Raw genomic sequence first — 20448 nt, 5'->3', positions numbered from 1 at the left:
AATCCCTACTGTAAATCCCTATAACTTGTGAACACAATGAAATTACATAGAGAAGAGCAAATGCAGGAGATTCTCCTCCTCAGAAACAGAAATGAATGCCCTGCTACTATACGGTCCTCAAATGCCAGGATTTTGAAATATGAATTAGACCTCAAATGCAAATTCACCTTGGAAAGGGGGAGAGAAAAAAATATATATATCAGATATATATCAGAGACACATACCAAGTCAAACGCTCCTTTTTCTGCCTATCTCATCCGCAATGTTAAAATGAGCTAAACAAAACAAGTGCACATCGAGATAGAGCCAATTAAGGGGAAGAAAGCGGGGAGGGGAGGGGAGGGGAGGGGAGGTGGGGGGGAAGGCACCTTACTGAACACAGAGGAGTGGGAGCGCGGGATCCCACCCCGAGCCATACCTACCTTGTGAGTGTTCAAAGGAAGACAACCGGGGTAAATTGGAACCAGCTTTGATTTTTGTCATCCGGTTGCACCCGGGATGTGGGGAGGGAGGAGGGTCGGTTTGAACCGGGGGAAATGCCGAGCGAGGGTGCCTAACAGAATGCAAATTAATGGGGGGGGGGGGGGGGGGCGGTGGTTGAGGTTTTTTAGGAGAAGAAAGCGGAATAGAGGAAAAGAGGCACCGTCAGTGGAGGGGTGAGTGGATCCCCGCTCGCACGCTCCGCATACGCGCCGGGGAGGGCGAGGGCAGTCGTGCGGGGCGCGGCAAGAGCCCCGTCGGGGGACGCGGGGCAGCTGCAGAAGGGCGCAGAGGGACGCGAAGCGCTGCGGAGCCGCCCCTGCGCCGTGTCGGCGGCTGGCAGGGGCGGACGGGGAGCGGGGCGTGAGGGGGGGGGGGGGGGGCTCTATGGGGGGGTGAAGGGGAACGCGGGGGCTGCTCCTTCCCGGGAGCGGGAGGTGCTCCGACGGGGGGGGCTCGGGTGCAGAGCCTCCCCCTCTCCCCCTCTTTCATTCATCGGTTTTCTCTCCCCCCCCTGCTGCTCTCCGCGGTCCGCACAGCCCCCCCGCGGCTGCCTCACCGGTCCCGGCTGCTCCCTGCTTGGAAATGGAGACCGGCAACTCTCACCAGAGCTCACCAGCATCCCACAGTCCTGAGGAAGGAGTTTGGGGTGGCTGGGGGTAGGGGGGGGAACCAGGGCGGGGGGGGGGGGGATGTTTGAGTGTGACGGTGAGAGGAGGAGGAGGAGGAAGGCTGGGAAGAAGGGGGTGGGGGGAGACGGAGCTCCTGAAATGGAGCCAGTCCGAACGGGAGACGATGCTTTGGCTGCGTCATTTCGGGGTTGGGAGAGGGCTCAGTTGTCGTCCCCCGTCTCGCCACCTCCCTATCCGCACGCAGCAGGGACAGCTAAAGGCAGGACAGTATGCTCCCCCCCAAAACGAGGGGCGCTACGGGGCCGGGGCCGCTTCACCCGCCCTTCCCCGCAAGTTCCCGGGGCCAGGACAGGGCAGGAAAACCCCACGCCAGGGGAAAGGCATAAGCCGACTTCGGTCTGCCTAGACATGCCAGGAAAAAAAAATAGGGGGCAGGCAGAGGCGTACGAGACGACTCGGTCGCAGGGCAGCGTGCGGGACCAGTCATGGTCACGCGTGGGGACTCTCGGCGGGGCCGGCGCCCGCTTGGGAACAGAGTCCCACGGCTCCCGGGACGGCAAGAGATGGGCAGGGGTAAGAGAAATGATCGGCATTTATAACTGCGGGGAAAACTTGCAGCCTTTCAAAGAGTTTCAGCGGGGGGAGTGGAAATGCCTTCTGCCCCTTTCACGTTTGGAAGCGCAGTGGTTTTTTAGGGGGAGGTGGGGGGGGGAAGATTTTTCTTTCCTGCCGGACAGTGTGTTTCTTTGAGTTTACTGTCATGTCCTACGGCTGAAATTATAAACAAACTTTCCTTCTGCAGGGAGGAAGTAGCTGAGACTGAGAATTTGAAGCCAGCGAGTTGCCAGCGGCTACCCTGGCCTTCCATGGCCCTTGCCAAGGGGCAGGGGAGGTGGTGGCCTTGCCCTACACAGAGGGACTGTGGGTGCAGCACACTGCACATCCAAGGCAAAATAACCACCCCAGGAACATCTTCCCTTCTATCACTTAGGCCCACTCGCTCCAAGGCAGTTTGCTTCTGAAGCTCATCCCCTCAAAGGCTTTCTAAACTCAGCTTCAAATTCTCATCTCCATGTATTTTTTTAATTTCCCTACCACCCCCATGGTCTCAGCTTTAAAAAGCAAATCTTCTTTTAGTGGGGCTGAGATCGCAGGTGCCTTCATGGAGGCCCATGGTGAGCATCAGTAAAAAGCAAGATTACAGTGCTGGTACACAGCCATGTGAAGCCTTGTCCCAACCTTGTATCGTACCTGACACAGCAGAAGTACCATATGCAAAGCCCTTAAATATTGGCCATATAATATATTGACCATAGTTAATATTGTCAAGTTCAAATAGATTTTAGGGTTTTTTATGACTGTGTGCATCTGTGTGGAATACATGTGCACACACACACACACTTATATGTATGTATATATTCAATAATGACTGACCTATTAAACTAAGCAGTGATTTCTCTGCTACAGACAGATGTATAGTACACACACATAGTGATGATACCTAAGGTGTTTGGGGGTGGGAATGCATAATATCTTATAAATTTGAAGTTTTTATCAGGCAGAGCAGATTACTTTAAGCGTTCAATTTCTCAGCGATCCAATTTTATTAGGATTTACTATCATTTGTGCTGCACATCCCTGGGGAAATAATGCTTTGATTAATGTAATCCTGGGCTGGGATCCGCCACATGCCCCTCTCCCAAGAGGAGGGCCCTGTTTGACAAACAAAAACAGAGCAGCAACTATTGCAATCTGCACTCACCTTTTGAAAGCACATAGACCCACACACGCACACAAAATGTAACCCCCTCCTCCCCCCAACCCCAAATACAATAGCAGCATCTCAAAACAATGTGCACTTATTCATTTGCACACAATGCTTCTGATTCAGCCTGGGCTGTACAGTCCAGCGCTTAACTGCACAAAGCCAGCCCAAAAAGGATCCTGCTCTGTCCCCCACTGAGAAGCTGAAGCATCTCTGGGAAGCTCAATGCCTCTCTGTATTTCAGACTCTTCTTGGGCTCCCAACAATTCTGCCTCTTTGTTTCCCACTGTAGGCCTTGCCGCAAACGATTTCAAGTCTACTTCAACCAGGGACCCAAGAAGCTGTCCCTGCGAGGCTCCCTGTGGCACCCACCTGGGGGGACATGTACCTCTCTAAGCGGGCCCTGGTAAGTGAATCACAATCAGGCTCTCTGCTCAGCTCACAGGGCAGTTGTGGGGGGGACCCAGAAAACAACCTCCAACAGAAAGTCTTGCCACATACATTTTTAAAGGGAAGAAAGTATTCATCCGCCTTTGAGGGTTGCTTGGTTTTGAGTAGCTTTGTTCCACCCCCCCACACCCCCCCCGCCCCTTTTGTTTGTGTCAAAGGCTGGCAGGAACAATAGCGTTTGAACAGGAATAAACAAACCCAGATCAGGGCCCAGCCCCGGAGAAAGCTTTCCCTTTCTTTACATCCCTAGGTGAACTGGCCGGTGTTTCCCCCTTTCTTCCTCCTCCTCTCTCCCCGCAAAACGAAGCACATCACCGGCGGTTTAAGCAGCAGTTTAATGTTGATTTTTGTCCCACATCCGCGCCGCAACAAAGCACATCCAACTGCACCTGAGGAAGACATCCAGACCCAAAAGAGGGCTCTGGCCACACTTGGGCCACTTTATTCCAAATCCAGATTAATAAATCCAAGAGAAGGAGGAGGGGAGGGATCTCCAGGCTGGAGATGAGGAGGGATGTGGTTTGCACCGGGGTTTTGCTCTCTGCTTCATGTTTACCCACTGACCCCCAATACCGTGACTCAGCGATTACCGAGCACTGGGTGCCTGTGTATGCGGAGGGGGGCAGGAATTCCGCCCCCCCACACCCCCCTCCGCTTCCTCCTTCTTTTCTTTCCTGATGAAAAACGATGCAATTACATTTCTGCATGCTGATCTGAGAGTTCAAATAACAAGCCTTAAACGCGTTATCAGGCTCTTGTTAAAGAAGGAAGGGAGGAGTGAAGAGGGGAACAAATCTAGACGTATATGCGCCTGTGCATGGCTGTATGTGCATCTACATATGCGTATGCAAATACTTATGTATGTATATAGATACATATTTAAATGAAAGACTGATAGATCGGCTGTTATTCGGCCTGAGTCTCTGCACCCAGGCAGATGAGAGTCTCAATTTAAAACAGCACCTACCAAAGGAGAGAAGAAAGAGGAAGAGACGCGAGTCACTCCAGGGAAAAGTTATTTACGTTCAATCTCGGGATTTTCCCAGCGCAAACTGACTCTCCTAGGCGGGCTTGATCCACTTTTCCCGCTCCCCTTCCCCCTCCCACCCCGAGGGGATCCATCCCTATTTCGCATTTTCCACGCCAGCAGCGGCTCCCTCCCCCCCGGGCGCCCCGCCTGGGCGGGGGTTTGCTGGGGCTTCGGCGCGGTCGCGGTCCGTTCCGCGCCCGCGGAAGGGCCTGCGGAGCGGAGGCCGCCCCCGAGGCCGCGGGGTGGCGGTGGGCTCCCCACCTGGCTTTCGGGTCCCCGCCTCTGCCCCCTCCTTTCTTCCCTTCTTCTCCCCTGCTTCAGCTCTAGCAGGCGGCAAGAAATTGTCTCACAAGTCAGATGGCGGGGCTGAATTTAGAGAGGGGAGGAGGGAATAAATGCGAGGAGATGATGAATAATGTTAACTTTTGACTGTAGGAGTCATGATGGAGTTGAGCGAAGCTGCGGGGAAATATGTCATTTAATCCCAGGGCTACTGAAGTCCCTTTTATCAAACATCGTGATGCTGGAATTATACTGCTGTAAAAGCGGCTGAGTACTTAAAAGTATCCAACATCAGGCAATTATATAGGTTGGAGGAACGGGTGTAAAATGAACACGCGTACAAACTAACCACATGACCGTGAAAACCCCAAGCGGATTAGATAAATATAAATACATGTGCATTTAGGAAAAAAAAAAAAAAAACGCGGTAAAACTGTAGCTGCTGCATTCACACAAGGAGAACAGACAGCGTGTGCATGTTTGTGTGCAATGCCAAAAAGAGCAGCCTTAAGGTTGACCTACTGCAATCTGCACTGAGCTCCTCAGACAATAGACAAGTTCAAATGTCAAAAAATCTAATAATAAAAAACAGAGCTGCCAAACTGCACGAACTGTTTTCTGGTGTATCACAATTATTCACCCTCTTATCCACTACGAGACTGCCAGTCCTTATGTGCATAAAAGAAAATCTATGTAATGCATATGGATCTTTCTCTTTTTTTTTTTTTCACATGTGAAACGCTATTGAGATGGCAAGCACGCAAATCAGAATGATATCATGTCTAATAAAAGCAGGGCTAAGGTTTTCACAGTCTGTTTTAAAAGACTCCAACTTGTAAATCCCCTTTTTGTGTCACTACATGCACAATTATTCTTATAAGTAAAAATCTACATGTTCAAGGAGCTGGATTGGAACTATATATCCATCTGATTCTAACGTCGGTGGGAGCATTAGGTTTCCATCATATGTAATGTGTCTACATTGAGCTCAACTCAACAGATAGACTGTTCCATTCATTTGGCAACTTTCATTACAGTCCTTGTGAGGTGAACTAGGAGCACGACACGTTGGGTAATATCAGAATTATGCAGCTGGGGAAAAAAAAGAAAGAAAAAAGAAAAAAAGAAAATACCCCTATTTTAGCAGCTATCTTGCTTTGCATGTGCAATTCTGTATTATTGTTCTAATTCATTACAAAACCGAACTGCTTTGTTACGCTCAAAACAACAAATAAGGTTCCGATTGAAGCCTTCAGAATAAAAAGTATGGAGAAATGATCCGCCTGCCTATTGTGTTTATCGTCATTATCGTCAGCCTTTAAAAGTAATCTGTATATTTTCCTGTTTTCTCCAGATTGGTTAGTGTAATATCCGTAGCACAGCTATCAACTTGGTCATAAGAACTATGAACTACAGTATGGGTAAGCTTGAAAACCCAGAGCAGATCACATTAGCCAAGAACGCTACATATCTGGAAGCCAGTCAACTTCACGTTTTCAGCTGCCTGCTGTATTATGCACGAATGTGTTTTACATATAGCAGACTGTATATGGAATATGTCTTTATGTTTAACATTTTAATTTGTAAATGCTAATTAGGCAGTTGGTCTCCACGGTTGTATTAGTAGATACCTAATCATTTCCCACTATAAGTAAATGAATACTAAATACGGTAAACATTCACTTTCTTTTCCCTACCTCCGTGACAGAATCGCTTCCACATCCATTTTCCAAAGGCGTCCATTCTGACAAAATAGGCATTTATTTAAAGAAGAGGGGTTGGAAAAAAATGGTCTTTGTAGTAGTTTTACAAAAACGGCGGTGCCACTGCAGGCACTAATCCGGCAATCCTGGCCGGATCGCACTTGTTCAAAAGGCTGCCAGCAAAGTTAAGTTTTGCCGAATTAACTTGTTGCTCGTTTTAGAGTCAGTTTTTCTGTTCGCTTGCGGTACCCCGAGGTCTGCTGCTGCTGCTACCTAATGCAGGCACACAGCAGAGGAGCTGAGCAGCTAACTCTCGTTTTGTCTAAAACATAAAGCAGGTTACATTCGGAGGGCTGAGGTAAGAGGGAGACAGAGGAAAGCTGCTGGAAAACCCGTTCAGTCCCAAACCCGGGATGATGAACTTTGCTAGGTCCTTTCAACTCCGAAAATCGCCCGCTTCAGGGGCGAGGGAAATGTTCACTAAACTACGGCAAATCCCAAGCAAGTGACCACTTTTCTGATGAGAATTGCGCTCTGGAAATGTGTTTTACTAGTCTGGAATATTGCTAGTGCTTCTTTCGCCAAATGTGGTGGGTGGAAAGTTTTGTTCATGTAAATATCTCTACCATTTTCCCGCAGTCAATACACACGGAGACTTGATTCCGTTTTCCAAATGATGACCTACAAACACTTTAAATCAAAACTGTACGTTCTTGCAGGTCGTTTTCTCTGTTTGATTACTTTTCTTTCTTTCTTTCTTTCTTTCTTTTTTACTTTTCTCTTTTTTTTTTTTTTCTTTCTTTGTATGTGTTAGCTTTTTAGGCGGGGAGTTCATCTTGCCAGGATCTATCATATTTATGGGCTGTGTGATTTCCAGGGCTCCAATTGGTCTTTCCTTTATGGAGGCAAGGAATAGAACTTTCCCAGTCGCACGGAAACTGCTGGGGCTCCGACGCGGGGGAACAAAGTGGCTTTAACGCCCCCCCGGGGCCGCCGCTTTCTCCCCCCGCCTCCTTCCCGGGCTGCCCGGGACATCCCCCTTGCAGGTGCGCTAAACGATGCTGCAGCCACGCTTGTCCGGCAGTGTCCAGCTCCGTGCGGGCGAGGGGTGGGAGGGAGAAGCAGCCGTGTTTAGGCAAGAATACCACATAAAACAAAAACAAAAACAAAAACAAAAACAAAAACAAAAAACCTACATTTCTCACTCTTATCCCCTCTTGCAACCACTTGGGGAGGGAAATGGAGAAAAGAAGCGGGCGCTTTGGGTCAGGGGCTGAGAGCCGAGCTGTGTAGAGCTAAGTTGTGGTCGCCGTCGATGTTGTTGGTTTTAGTTGAAGTTAACGCCTACGAGTGTCTCGGACGGCAACAACTTGTGCCCGGTGTGCGCCCGGTGTACAGCCGGTGTGGACAGGGAGGACACCGGCGCTGGCTCTCGCAGATAGATAAGTCGGGAGAAGGAGGGAGGCGGGGTGGAGAAACTAAAAAACAACCCCCAAAAAAACCTACTTTTCCAGGTTTAATGCGGTGATTAAATATTAAATTATCTAAAAAAAAAAAAAAAAAAAAAAGAGTCTTTTTATTGCATCTCCAGAGTCTTGAGCGCCTTGTTTGGACAAAAAAAAACAAAAACAAAAAAAAAAAAAACAAGCAAACAAACAAACAAAACCAAAAAACCTGCGTGGTATCTCAGGTTGCCCCGAACCGTGATGCCCGTGCCTGTGTTTGATAAGCTCCTCTAGCTCTCTCGCAGGCCTCGGGTCCGTTGGAGGCATCACAGCAACTGGGACACTTTTGGGGTGGCCTTTGAACTGGTGACCCCCTCACTCCCACCCCCGGCGCTCCGCTCCCACCCCGCTGGCCCCGGCAGTTTGGGGGCTCTCCCCACAGGCCAAGATGCCTTGGCGGCGGGGATGTGCCGGGGGAGCAGGGGCCGGGGATCGGGGGAGCCCGAGGCTGCCACCTCTCCCCTCCGGGGCCGAGAGGAGACGAGACGGGATGGGGGCGAGGGGGGCGGGGGGGGAGGGGGAGGTTGACTGCAGGGCGCCCCCTGGCGGGCGGCCGGCGCCTGGCGGAGCTCGGCGAAAGTTGATTTTGTTCAGCAACCCGTACCGTATAAAATTAACGACAGCCAATAAAATTAGCTTACATGTTTCAACCGTAAAAGTCCAAAACAAAATAAAGCTAGTTTTAGTGAAGCTAAGAAGCTCTGGTTTGGCCCCGTTCTCTCTGGCTTGAACTGGGGTCCTTTTATCTAAAGCCCAGTGCACAAACATATAGCTTAATGTGACTAGTGTTCTTCCTTTTATTTCTTTCTCTATGGCAACCAATATGTTCTGCTCAGAAATGTTCCCCCATCAAGGAAACAAATGATCTTGAGGGAGCAGCTCTATACGGCATCTGTTCCGATGGAGCACACAGAGTTAACCCCAGTCAAAAGAGACTCTGGGCACGTCAACAAGAAGTGGAAAATGAGCGATTCTTCTCCCCCCCAAATTGAAACCTATACCTCCCTAGTTTTACAAGCCATTTTATTGATTTGACTATCGACCGTTTCCAAAGAAGTAACTAATTCTAGGAAATTCCAATGATCACCAGCTATTGTGTGTACAAAAGAGCAGCAACAGAGAGGGAAAGAAAAAATATGCAAATAACACGCCAAAATTAAAATAAATTAAAGTAATGTAATGGGATATTTAAGCCTCGGTAAAGTTTTCAGGAGCAGTATCTGGCCTACCAATTTCATACTACATTATTTATCACATTATTTATCACACTGACCCAAACGCTATAAAAGAGTTTCAGAACATTAGCCTATACTTCTCAATTAGACGGGATTCAGGAAAAGCAGAGAGACAGCCAAGACTGTCAGGAGAGAGAAACAAAGTGAAATCTGGGCTGTAATCCTCCAGCCCCAATCTCCTTGGAGAATAAAATGAAGGGATGTCCTGGTTAGTTTTGATTGATTATACTCTTTCTGATGGACTTTCACTACAGAGCTCTAGATGTTGTGCTTAACCGTCTGTTCCCTAGTTACAATATTAACCCTCTGCGTGCACCGCCGCTCAGCACCTTCTCCGGCCTCCCCCCACGCCCGTCCCTCCGCACCGGCGCTGACAGCAGGTGCCCGGGTGACCCAGCGCCCCGGCCCGGCCCCGGCCCCTCTCCCGCCCGCTACACCGGCCGGGCCCCCTCCCTGCCCGCCGGCCGACCCCCCCTACCTTGCCCCCTCCCCCCTCCCTAGAAATGGAAACAGCCCGCATCTCTGCTTCTCCTTTCCTTTACAAATCCGTGATATTTTCGAGAGCTTTCCGCACAACACCTCCCCCCGCCACCCCCGCCGCCCCGGTCCTGGTGTTACAATAATTAACAGTGCCCAGAAAAGTGAAGTAGTAACCAGAAAGACTTTCCAGCGCTGAAGAATTGCTTTGCTGCCTTGAGCTTTGGAATGAATCCATGCTTTTTATGTAATATTTCACTAAGGTGCTTTTTGTTGCTGGTGGGATATTTTTTTCCTTTCCCTTTCCCTTTCCTTTTCTGTTTTTTTTTTTTTTTTTTAGCCTGTTTCCTTCCAGGCAGTTGCCATGGGGTTCCCTGTCTTGTCCGAAGCTTTTGAAAATATATATCCAGAAGACTTTAAAGAAAACAAGAGTAGATAAAAAATATAAAACACTTACCGATCATACTTCCAGGATTTAGAGATTTTTTTAATTTTTGATTTTAATAAGGTGACAGGGGGATAAAAAGCATGTTCTCAACTCCAGCGAAACGATCCATGTTAAGATTTTCCTTTGCACTGACTCCACTAAGCCCCGCTCTCCACTAGTCTATTATTTTCACCAAAATATATGAAAATTTATGCAAATGAAAATCAGCACTAACTGTTCTCCCCTTGTTATACTTTGGATTTTTTTCCAGACAAAACAATCACACTCTGCAAGGGAGGGGGTGGGAAGAGTTGGGGAACTAAGTTGTTGTGGTTTGTTTTTTGGTTTGGGTTTTTCTTCCCTTTTTTTTTTTTTTTTAAATAAAAAATATTACTCGAGCTTGAGCTTTATTTTTTGTTGTCACTGTTATGAGGGTGTACATTTTTTTTTTTTTGGGGGGGGATTTCGTCCCCCCTCCCTTCCTTTTTTATTAAGAAAGTAGATCTGTTTGCAGAGGCGCTATCACGTTTCATCAGGCCACCTGAGACGGCTTTTGAAAGCGTGTACTGTGAAATTCATAGCAGTAATTTAGACAAAATCCTCACTGTATATTAATGAAAGACGGCCCCATGGCACCGTTCCTATCCTCCCCATTCAGTGTAAACAAAACCACGAGACTCACTCGGTTTTTGAGCCTGATCCAAGCAAAATCGGCTGGAAAGGAAAACATGGGGTTCTGGCACTGACTATTCAAACGTCTGCACCTGGAGATCTCAGATTTATTCAATGAAATCTGTGTTGGATCTTTTATATATAAAAAAGAAACCATTGGAGGACGCATGGGAACAACAACAACAAAAAAATCGTTATGTTTGGGGTTTAGTTACTAGTGCCCTTCAGACCCGTACGCTTCTCTTTAATGTTTTTTCTAAACCTACCTACTATGGTAATTTGGAGCCGTGCGAGCCGAGGGCTGGACGGAACCCTCAACACCGGCTGCCTGGCGGCCGGCGGGACTCGCTCCGCGGGCGCGGAGGAGCGAGAAGAGCGGGAGGCAGCTCGTCGCCTCCCGGGGCCAAATCATTCAGGTTGCGGAGGAGGGGAGCGGGGCGGGCAGGACCAGGCGAGGGGTGAAGCTCCTCGTTTTAATGCCCACCCCGCGAGTGTTTTCCCTGCGCGGGCCCCCGCGCAGCCCTCCCTTAGGAAAGCGTGTGCGGGGCTGCGTGCGTGGGACAGCGCGGCACGATCACCAGCAGCGCCGTGTCCCCTGGATGTCCGAACGGTGTTATTGCACCGGTGGTCCCCGAGGAGCGTTCAATTCGCCCTTGTTTTTGTTGCCACTTTCTCTTTTCCGTGGTTCACTGAGGTTGCCTGTGCGCAGCGTTTCCGCTCGGTCGCATCTCTCCCCCTCGCTCCTCCGCCTTCCCCCGCCCCCCTTAACTCTTTCCGCTGGACGAGAAATAATACAGCATTTCATGCCGCGGGGCCGGCTCCCCGCGAGAGATCGCAGCTAGCAGGGCAAGCCCGGCCGCCGGCTCGCCTAGCCGCCTCCCCCGCCGACGGGGAGGCCCTTCGCCGGGGCTGCCGGGCCGGCCTCCCGGCGTGACGGCTGCGGGCGGGCGGCCGGGGGCCTGAGCGCACCCTGGGGTGCGGGGGCGGACAAAGAGAGGAGGGGGCGGGCGGGGGGCGGGCGCCTGCCGGCAGAGGAGCGGGGGGGGAGCAGATCTCGCTGCCGATGCGGGCAGTGCCGGGGCGGGGAATAAGTGTGCACGGGGGTGGCATCCGCGCCGCTCCCCCCTCGCCCGGCTTTGGCGCCGTGATTATTGTTATTATTATTGTTGTTGTTATTATTAATTATTATCCTCCCTCCCCCCGCTTCCGCGCTCGCCCCTGCCCGAGCGGCGGCGGGAGAGCTGCGAGGTGCGTGTGTCCGCCGGGCAGGAAGAGTTAAGAGGCGGAGGGATGAGGGCAAGGAGGGATGGGGGGAAAGGAGGGAGGGGAGAGGGAGGAGGGATGGAGGGAAGCGGGGGGGTTGGGGGGGGAGAAGGGGAAGGCAGGGGGGCGACTTCCAGCTCCGACGCCACTTTGCCTAAATTAAAAAGCAGCCAATCGGAACGGCCGGAAGGGGGGCCGCACGGCCGGCGGCAGGCTGTCCGTCACGGGTCCAGCAGCCAATCGGCGGGGGCGGCGGCGGCCGGCTTCCTCGCGGCGGGGCAGGGTGGTGGCGGCGCGGGCGGCGGCGGCGGCGGGAGACAGCGGGAGGAGGGAGGGAGGGAAAGAGGGGAGGGAGGGAGGGAAGGAAGGGGAGGGAGGGAGGACGCGGGCACGGCCCGGGAGAGGGAGGCGGGGAGAGGCGAGCGGCGGGACTCCGGCACCGCCAGTGCGCGCTGCCAGCCCGGCAGCCAACTTCCCCGCTGGAGTTAGTGTATAAAGGATACCATATATGCACACACACATACACACACCTCTCCACCAAGGCGCTCCTCCTCCGCCTCCTCCCTCGACCAACTGCTGGAATTAAAATAAAAAGCAAAACAAACACCAAAAAAAAAAAAAAAGAAAGAAAGAAAGAAAAAAAAACAACAAACCAAGCGAGAGAGCGGGAGAGGGAGAGAAACAATTCGCGAGGTAACGAGAAATTTCAACTTTTTGATTTTTTTTTTTTTTACTTTTTTTTTTTTTTTCCAACTGCCTAAAGGAAAGGTAGAGAGAAAAAATGTCTTATCCAGAGCGTGACTCTAGCAAGAAGGCTCCGTCAGGACTCTTGTTTCAAAGGGGACAAAGTGCTCCAGCAACAGCACAACTTTGAGAAATGCATCATCACCACCATCACCACCACCATCATCACAGGAAGTTTTCTTAGGACACCAACAAAACTTGCAAATAAAAGAGCAAAAGGAGATCGAGGAGTCGGGGAGAGAGAGAAAGACAAGAGAGAGAGGCAGAAAAAGGAAAATATAACCAAACACAAAGCCTTAAAGGAAGAAGAAAAGGAAAAGTTTCACTCTGAGAGGGGAAGGCTGAGAGGTGGAGATGTACTCCTAGGGGAGCAGAGGGGAGAAGACACGGGGGCTTTTTGATCCCCCCCCTCTTTTTCGCTTTTTAGCCTTTGTTTGGTTTCCTCCCTGCGAGCAGCAAACTCGGGCAAGAAGAAGGCGGAGGAAAAATATATGTACAGCTAAATATTTCTCTTTTTTTGGAAAAAAGAAAAAAAAAAGAAAAGCGATTAAAAAATAATAATAATAACAATCGAAGCGAGAGCCGGCGACCGCAAAGAGCGCGCCGCGGAGCGGAGGCAGGACGGCCGGCGGACGGGCGGAGGAGAGCGCGCCGAGGAGCGCTAGCAGGTGAACCCCGCGCCCCGGCGCCCCGGCGAGGCTGGGAAGGCGGCGGCGGCGCGGGCGGCGGCCCCGGCAGCGGCCCCGGCAGCGCCGGGCAAGGGCGCTTGCGGCGGGCGCCCGGCAGCCGGCGGCGCGGCGGCGGCGGCGCGGCGGGGGCGAGCGGCGGGCGGCGGGCGCGGGATGGCCGCGGCCACCTCTAACCCCTACCTCCCCGGCAACGGCATCCTGGCGGCCGGCTCCATCGTCCACGCCGACTCGGGCGGCGGCGGCGGCGGCGGTGGCGGCGGCATGCAGCCGGGCAGCGTGGCCGTCACCTCGGTGGCGGGCGGCTACCGCGGCGACCCGGCGGCCAAGATGGTCCAGAGCGACTTCATGCCGGGCGCCATGGCCGCCAGCAACGGCGGCCATATGCTGAGCCATGCCCACCAGTGGGTGACAGCCCTGCCCCACGCCGCCGCCGCCGCCGCCGCCGCCGCCGCCGCAGCCGCCGAAGCGGGCTCGCCCTGGTCCGGCAGCCCCGTGGGCATGACGGGCAGCCCCCAGCAGCCGCCGCCGCCGCCCGACGTCAAGGGCAGCGGCGGGCGCGACGACCTGCACTCGGGCGCGGCGCTGCACCACCGGCCGCCTCACCTGGGCCCCCCGCACCAGGGGCACCCGGCGGCCTGGGGGGCGGCGGCGGCCGCCCACCTGCCCTCCATGGCCGGCGGGCAGCAGCAGCAGCAGTCGCTCCTCTACTCGCAGCCCGGGGGCTTCACGGTGAACGGCATGCTGAGCCCCCCCCCCGGCGGGCAGAGCCTGGTGCACCCCGGGCTAGTACGCGGCGAGACGCCGGAGCTGGGCGAGCACCCCGGGCATCACCACCACCACCACCACCAGCACCCCGGGCACCACCCGCCGCACCACGGCGGCGTCAACAGCCACGACCCGCACTCGGACGAGGACACGCCGACCTCCGACGACCTGGAGCAGTTCGCCAAGCAGTTCAAGCAGCGGCGGATTAAGCTGGGCTTCACCCAGGCCGACGTGGGGCTGGCGCTGGGCACCCTCTACGGCAACGTCTTCTCGCAGACCACCATCTGCCGCTTCGAGGCCCTGCAGCTCAGCTTCAAGAACATGTGCAAGCTGAAGCCTTTGTTGAACAAGTGGCTGGAGGAAGCCGACTCCTCCACGGGCAGCCCCACCAGCATCGACAAGATCGCCGCCCAGGGCAGGAAGAGGAAGAAGCGGACCTCCATCGAGGTGAGTGTCAAGGGGGCCTTGGAGAGCCACTTTCTGAAATGCCCCAAGCCCTCCGCCCAGGAGATTACGAACCTAGCGGACAGCCTGCAGCTGGAGAAGGAGGTGGTCAGGGTTTGGTTTTGCAATCGGAGGCAGAAAGAGAAACGGATGACCCCCCCGGGGATCCAGCAGCAGACCCCCGACGATGTCTACTCCCAGGTCGGCACCGTCAACTCCGACACGCCGCCCCCTCACCACGGACTGCAGACCAGCGTGCAGTGAGGGGCACCGCGGGCGGGCCGGGGGGCGCGGGGGCATCGCGGGCCGGGCCGGGCCGGGCCACCGCCACCGGCACCACCGCCGGCACCTCCGCGCACACCCGCACGCTCACACAGACACGCTCACACACACGCACGCACACACACACACACGATCCAGGCTCGTTCAGACTGCTTGTGTTTATATATATATGGATATATGCGTGCATCTATATATATATAAGATCGATACCAATAGGGAGCGGTGGAGAAGGTCGATCCGAGCGAGAGCGTTTAGACCGCGTTGGGAAAACGGGGTGGAGATGCGTAATGCACCAAAACTGCAGATGTGCCGGGGCGTTGGTTGTGGGTTGAGGGCTTGGGAGGGTGGGCTTGGGCTTTTTTTTTAATTATTATTATTGTTTCTTTTATTTTTCACTCTCCAAATTGTCCCCCTCTCGCAGCGAGGAACACCACTGATGTCTGCACCTCTTCTCTCCCCTCCTCCCCCCTCTCCCCGCACTTTCTCCCCTATCCCCAAAAGGGCTCTCTTCTATGAATCAAGGAAACTTTTTTCTCCTTTCTCTTTTTTTTTTTTTTTTTTGTTTTGTTTGTTTGGTTTTTTTTTAATGGGAGGAATCCAAAAAAGGGAAGCAGAAGTAAAATAATCTGGTCAATCTGAGGGTGCCTGCTGCATTCCAATACCCTGTTTTTCTTGGCCAAACCGTAGAATTATGGTGCAAGGCAGACACCCACTGTGAAAACATATATATCTATATATCTATAGATTCTGCAAAATGAAAGGGGCCACTTTTTCCAGAAAAAAAAAAAAAAAGAAAAGAAATATGCACACAGCACTAAAAACAAGCAGACTGCATAGGGAAGCAAATACATATATATATATTTATCTATATATATAGGTATAGCTATAGAACAAAAATATGGAAATAAATGCCCGCACGCCGAAAAACTGACCCTGAGGAGAAAGGGGGAGGGGGGACACACACAGACGCCGGGGGGGAGGGTGGGAGAAGGAGAGGTTGTTGGTCCCTAAAGTTCGAGGTCTGTAGAAGGACTTTGCATGAATTAAGGGAACCAGCGAGAGAAAGGGAAATAATTTAGGGCTATCAAAGTCCTGCTTCTGACGGCTGCCAATCATCATGGAAGAGTCATAACAAAAAAAATCCACTGCTAATATTTTTTTTATTAATATTTTTATTTTTTATTTCTGGACTGATTCAGATAAAGGGATTTAGAAGGACTGAGCATCTGCAGCTGCACTTATCTGAACTTCTCCTCTCCTAAATCCGTTGCCAACTTTGATTGAATGGGTGCTGTGGATGTGATTATATAATACTGCCATTTCCAAGCAGTGTTTTTGGTAGGTTTTAATAAACAGACTTTTCAAAAAGACGGCAATATAGAATTGTTAGATCCGTTGTTGATCTAAAAAAAATTTGCTTTATATTTTCATTAAATGACTTCTTTTAATATTTTATTCAGAATACCTATGAACTGCTGCAAAACGGTAATTTATTTTTTCCCCAGATCTTGTATTACGTGTTTTTTTCAGACGAGCACAAATCAAAATGAAATGAAAATATGGACAGTTGTTAGGTAATAAGGGTATCTTTTGATGTGATAATTTGATTGTAATTTAATTTGAGTAGTGATTCCGTAAGAGCTGATTGAGAAAATAAATTTGTTAGAATGAAATAGTCTGTGTCTGATGCATAAACACTGTGTCGAAAAAAAAAAAAAAAAAAGAAGAAAAAAAAAAAAGTTCTCTGAAGGGAAATGATGCAAATGCTGAAGTGAGAGAAATATCGAGGGGGTCCGACCCGCTGGCTGCCGCCCTCCCTCCCGCATCCCTGCCCGTCCCTCTGCCGGGACGGAGTCCGTGGCCTCTTCCATCAACCCGGGGACCCGTGCCATGGGGAAGGAAGGCGAGATTAGAGATCGTCAAAGGCCACCTTCCCCCAGTAAAAGGGCTGTGCCGGTTTGCTGGAGGCTTGCGCTCCGGTGAGGGCGATGCCTGAGTCTGCCTGCTGGTCGCGAATGGCCGGTGCTGAGAGCAGGGATGTTTCCAAAAGTTCAGTCTTGTTTTCTTTCTTTTCAAACTGAGCCTTGGGTGGGGAAAGGGGCTCAGCTGTAATTTATTTTGACGCATTTTATGTCTCTATGAATATTTGTATTTAATTTATCTTTATAATGCAAGGAGAAGGTACTTTTTTTCCTCCCGAAGGACATATGGAATACTTTCAGCATCCTACATGCGGTCCGCCTAGTTCACCATTTCTGTTGTTGCTGTTGTTGCTGTTGTTGTTGTTGTTGATGTTGTTTTAGGGTTTTTCTATGGAGTGTGAAGTGGTATAGTCTAATTTTCTCTTCCACTCTGCCGTAGCGCTGCCATATCTTTTCTTTACAAACACATGCGTGTGTTGGTAATGTTGGAGATGCCAACAGATGCACTAGCTAGCCTGTCATATTTATCGGCTATAATTTATTGCAATATAGGGGCAAGTGAATGACTGTTTCAACTCTCTTCATTTTGAAGCGGGGAGGTTGTGGGAACTAGAGAGCTGCATCTAACGCCATCACCCGTCCCCCATCGATAGTCTACCAGAGAATAAGGTTTTCTTTCATGATCCATCTCATCCGTGGCTCCTTCCTCACCTTCCTCTCTCTCTTCCCCCGCCCTCCGCGACCCCCCCTGCCTTGCTTCTCTACGTGCTATTGGGGCAGAGGTTAAACCCCCAGAAAACTGCTGTAGGAACAACAAACATCTCTTCCTTTCAGATAGGCCTTGTGTCAGTCCATAAATCAAATCCAACCTGAGAGCCATGCACCGGGATGCATTATTTTAACACCAGCCCGTAGTAAATATCACCGTCGGTTTGATTTGCGAAATCCGAAAGGCCCTACTGACACGGAAGAAAGCGGGGGGGGGGGGGGGGGGAAGAGGGGGGTGGGTCTGGAGAAAAAACCCCAACCCAACAAAGGGAAAGAAAACCCGAAAGGGTAAAGGACGCTCTTTCTTTTGTTCGTTTTAGCAAAAGCTCCTGGCTAATTTTGTAGCTCGGGAGGGGAAAGGACGGGCTCAGGAGGCCGGCGGGCAGCGCCGGGCTCCTCTCCGGGTGCCGGGTACCACTGACACGTGAGGTGGGATCCTGTTTTTCACACATGAAGGGGAGCGGTTTATTAGACACGGAGAAGGTCTATTTAAATTTCCGAGCGGTATTTGATTACTGGATTTGGATGGCGACAAAGAACCAACGTTAGGCTTCACACTGCTTTCTGTTAAAAGGCAAGCTTTGCGGGTTGCTGCCTAAGAAAAGCTGGGTTTAGGCTGGAGAAGTAACGTTTGGTCGGAGGGACTGGCAAAATGTGCCTGTTCCGCGGACTTGTTATGCACAAAAAGTGAGGCCATGGGCTCTCCCCCCACTCCCCGCCTCCGAGAAAGTGAATCCTTTGAATGTATTTAGGAATTTCAGGGTTGTGGGTTTATGAGATAACAAGAGATAGATAATAACTGGGAAGGTTTGCGCTAAGCGTTATATTGTTACACGTGTAAATAATGAAAATATTGTTATATATCGCCAGATCTCTTAATGAATTTAGTAATTGTATTCATTTATAATATCAGTGTTCTGTGCTTGGTAACTGAGTCGGTATCATTTTCCTTACTCTTTTTTTTTTTTTTTTCCTGCCTAAAAGAAAGCCAAATATTTTACCAAGTTATGTTTGATCAGTCTGGGTAATCCCGAGATGTGATTATTTATAGTTTACATTTTCATATCCTGCAGTCCTCTACTACACACCAGTCTTCTCACTCCTATCCCGTCCTTCCCCCATCTAGTCTGTATACAATAAATTCTTTTCAGGTGTATTTAAAACAGTCATCTCACTGTTGTTGATCCGCAATTTTTCCGGAATTTAGCAAAGAGGTGCAAAAACCGCAACGGTTCCTATCGGATCTTTACAGAATCCTTGTGCTTTAATGTAGTGACTCGTGTTTGCACATTACAATGCTCATAACTTGTTTTGTATGAATGGTTTTAAATGGAACGTTTAGAGAATCATTGGTTCTGATATGAAATGCAGTATATGCTATTGATAATTTTATCAATAAGTGTGATATTTTAAATAATTTTAACAATTAAATTTGTTTTTTAAATTATATATTTGTAAAATATTTATCCTGTTGAAAGCAACAATATATTGTTGTATTTATTCGTTTATTTTTGTAATAAATGATCAACATCTTCAAGCTACAGCAAAATCGATACTCCTATATATTTATACAGGGATACCTTTTTGAGGTGCAGAGATACTTGTTCCGATTTGCACGAGAGGGTAAATACTACCTCTGTAACTGGCAGACTGCAGGACCAAACTGTAGGCTTGAGCTTCTTCGCTACATGTACTTTAGTTTGCTTAAGTTCCAGAGTAATTAATCAAACTCTAAAAGGGATGCAACAAGTCCCGGCCTCGAAGGCAGGCGTGGAGTGAGCGCTTTAGGACAGGGACCGGTTTTGCTAAAACCAGGGATGACAAGGAGCTTTGGTCGCCTGTGGCGAGATGGATGGGTGAGCGATCGGTGGAGGTGCAGGGAGGCGGTTACCCCACCGGTATTTTCAGTTGCAGTTTGGAATAATGGAGCGGGCGCAGCCCTTCAATAGGCGGCGGGGAGAAAGGGGAGAGAGAGAGGCGGCGAGCGGCCCCGCGGTGTCAATGACACAGCAGTAGGGAGCTTTTTTGGCTGAGAGGCTTTGGCGAGACAAAAACCCGAGGGGTGAAGGCCGAGCGGGGGAAGGCTCGCCTCCGATCTCGTCCTCCTCGACGCCGAAGGAGCAGACGGGGCCTCGGGGGTGCCCACGGGGCCGCGCCGTCGGGGCTGCACCGGGACCTGTGTCCCGCCCTCCGTCCTTCCTCCCCAGGGGCGGCTGCGGTGGGGCCCGGGCCGCGCCTCGCATGCGGAAACGGGGGAGCCGCGTTTGCCCACGCGTGGACGGCCGGTGCAGGGCAGCAGCGACGGGAAGGACGCCAGTGCCCGGCCGTGCTCCCTCCCTGCGGGGCGGCCCGGGAGGAGGAGAGGCCCGAGAGGGGCAGCTGGGCCGGTGCTCCCGGCGGGCCGTCCCGGGGCGGCGGGCGGCCCGGGGGAGCCGGCGGGCGGGCGGCGCGGTGCCGCGGCGGCAGCTGCTGCGGGTCCCACAAGTTGTTTTCCTCGTGGCGGCCATTCAGCAAAACGCAGGATCCTTTCTCCAAGATTTAAATTTCGCGGATGAATTACCATACAGCGGTTGCTTAGCAACTAAATTCAAGCCGGGCTAAGAATATGCAAGCTTTTTGTATTCTCATTAATAAAAATGCCACTCTGACACAGCAACCTGACTTTGGATCACTGCAACTTCTGTAAAAGCCATAGGAGAATACAAACCGGCTCCTCCATTTAATTACAGATCAGAGTGGCTTGAAATGTGATGTTTTGTTAATCTATCTTCCTAAAAGCGATGTAAAAAATAACGGCCTTTCAAGAGTAGTGGGAAACTACTTTTTTCTTTCCTTTTCCCTTTTTTTTTTTTTTTTTTAATGGAGCTGTCTCCTGGTGCTACTGATGGCTGTACAGCGAAATCTTTTTTTTAG

General features: G+C 51.1%; 3 protein-coding genes across 59 annotated transcripts in view; 2 read left to right on the top strand and 1 right to left on the bottom strand.

The window, feature by feature from the left end:
• LOC135579320 (uncharacterized) overlaps positions 1-13672 on the bottom strand; it is a 57530-nt gene extending 43858 nt beyond the window's left edge. For 17 of the 50 annotated variants that reach the window (XR_010472129.1, XR_010472140.1, XR_010472146.1 and 14 more), the window contains exons 1-2: positions 1040-1173; positions 423-553 (exon numbers count right to left, since the gene is read on the bottom strand). The gene's annotated coding sequence lies outside the window, so the exon portion shown is untranslated. Of the gene's footprint in view, positions 1-422; positions 554-1039; positions 1188-10016; positions 12131-13534 lie in introns of those variants that run through there. The other 33 variants (XM_065060433.1, XM_065060467.1, XM_065060440.1 and 30 more) reach the window with 21 other exon arrangements.
• LOC135579318 (uncharacterized) lies at positions 355-8785 on the top strand. Of its 8 annotated transcripts, none has more exons than XR_010472079.1 (5): positions 355-425; positions 603-656; positions 1020-1139; positions 3170-3283; positions 3578-5917. XR_010472079.1 is itself a non-coding variant. In XM_065060352.1 (3 exons), the coding sequence occupies exons 1-3, from the start codon at positions 1173-1175 to the stop codon at positions 6000-6002; spliced, it is 636 nt and encodes a 211-aa protein (XP_064916424.1). In that variant the 3' UTR covers positions 6003-8785. The 8 variants fall into 8 exon arrangements, 2 of the variants coding, with proteins under 2 accessions (XP_064916424.1, XP_064916421.1); XR_010472080.1 differs by having other exon boundaries at positions 384-452; positions 1020-1129; XR_010472075.1 differs by having other exon boundaries at positions 393-452.
• POU3F3 (POU class 3 homeobox 3) lies at positions 12324-19084 on the top strand. The gene has a single exon (XM_065060339.1). It carries the CDS (start codon positions 13508-13510, stop codon positions 14825-14827), a length of 1320 nt encoding a protein of 439 aa, XP_064916411.1. The 5' UTR covers positions 12324-13507; the 3' UTR covers positions 14828-19084.
• Positions 19085-20448: the final 1364 nt, after the last annotated feature.

This window comes from Columba livia, chromosome 1 (genome assembly GCF_036013475.1).
Source record: "Columba livia isolate bColLiv1 breed racing homer chromosome 1, bColLiv1.pat.W.v2, whole genome shotgun sequence".
In the NCBI taxonomy this organism is placed as follows: Eukaryota; Metazoa; Chordata; class Aves; order Columbiformes; family Columbidae; genus Columba; species Columba livia.
The sequence above is the reverse complement of the archived record's forward strand: the minus strand, read 5'-3'. Positions and strand labels throughout refer to the sequence as shown.

Coding starts and splice junctions, on each gene's coding strand:
- POU3F3 (XM_065060339.1), top strand. CDS start 13,508: ATGGCCGCGGCCACCTCTAACCCCTACCTCCCCGGCAACGGCATCCTG.
- LOC135579318 (XM_065060349.1), top strand. CDS start 1,173: ATGTTTGAGTGTGACGGTGAGAGGAGGAGGAGGAGGAAGGCTGGGAAG. Junction 1,686..3,169: donor ACGGCAAGAGATGGGCAGGG/GTAAGAGAAATG, acceptor TTCCCACTGTAG/GCCTTGCCGCAAACGATTTC. Junction 3,284..3,577: donor ACCTCTCTAAGCGGGCCCTG/GTAAGTGAATCA, acceptor TTACATCCCTAG/GTGAACTGGCCGGTGTTTCC.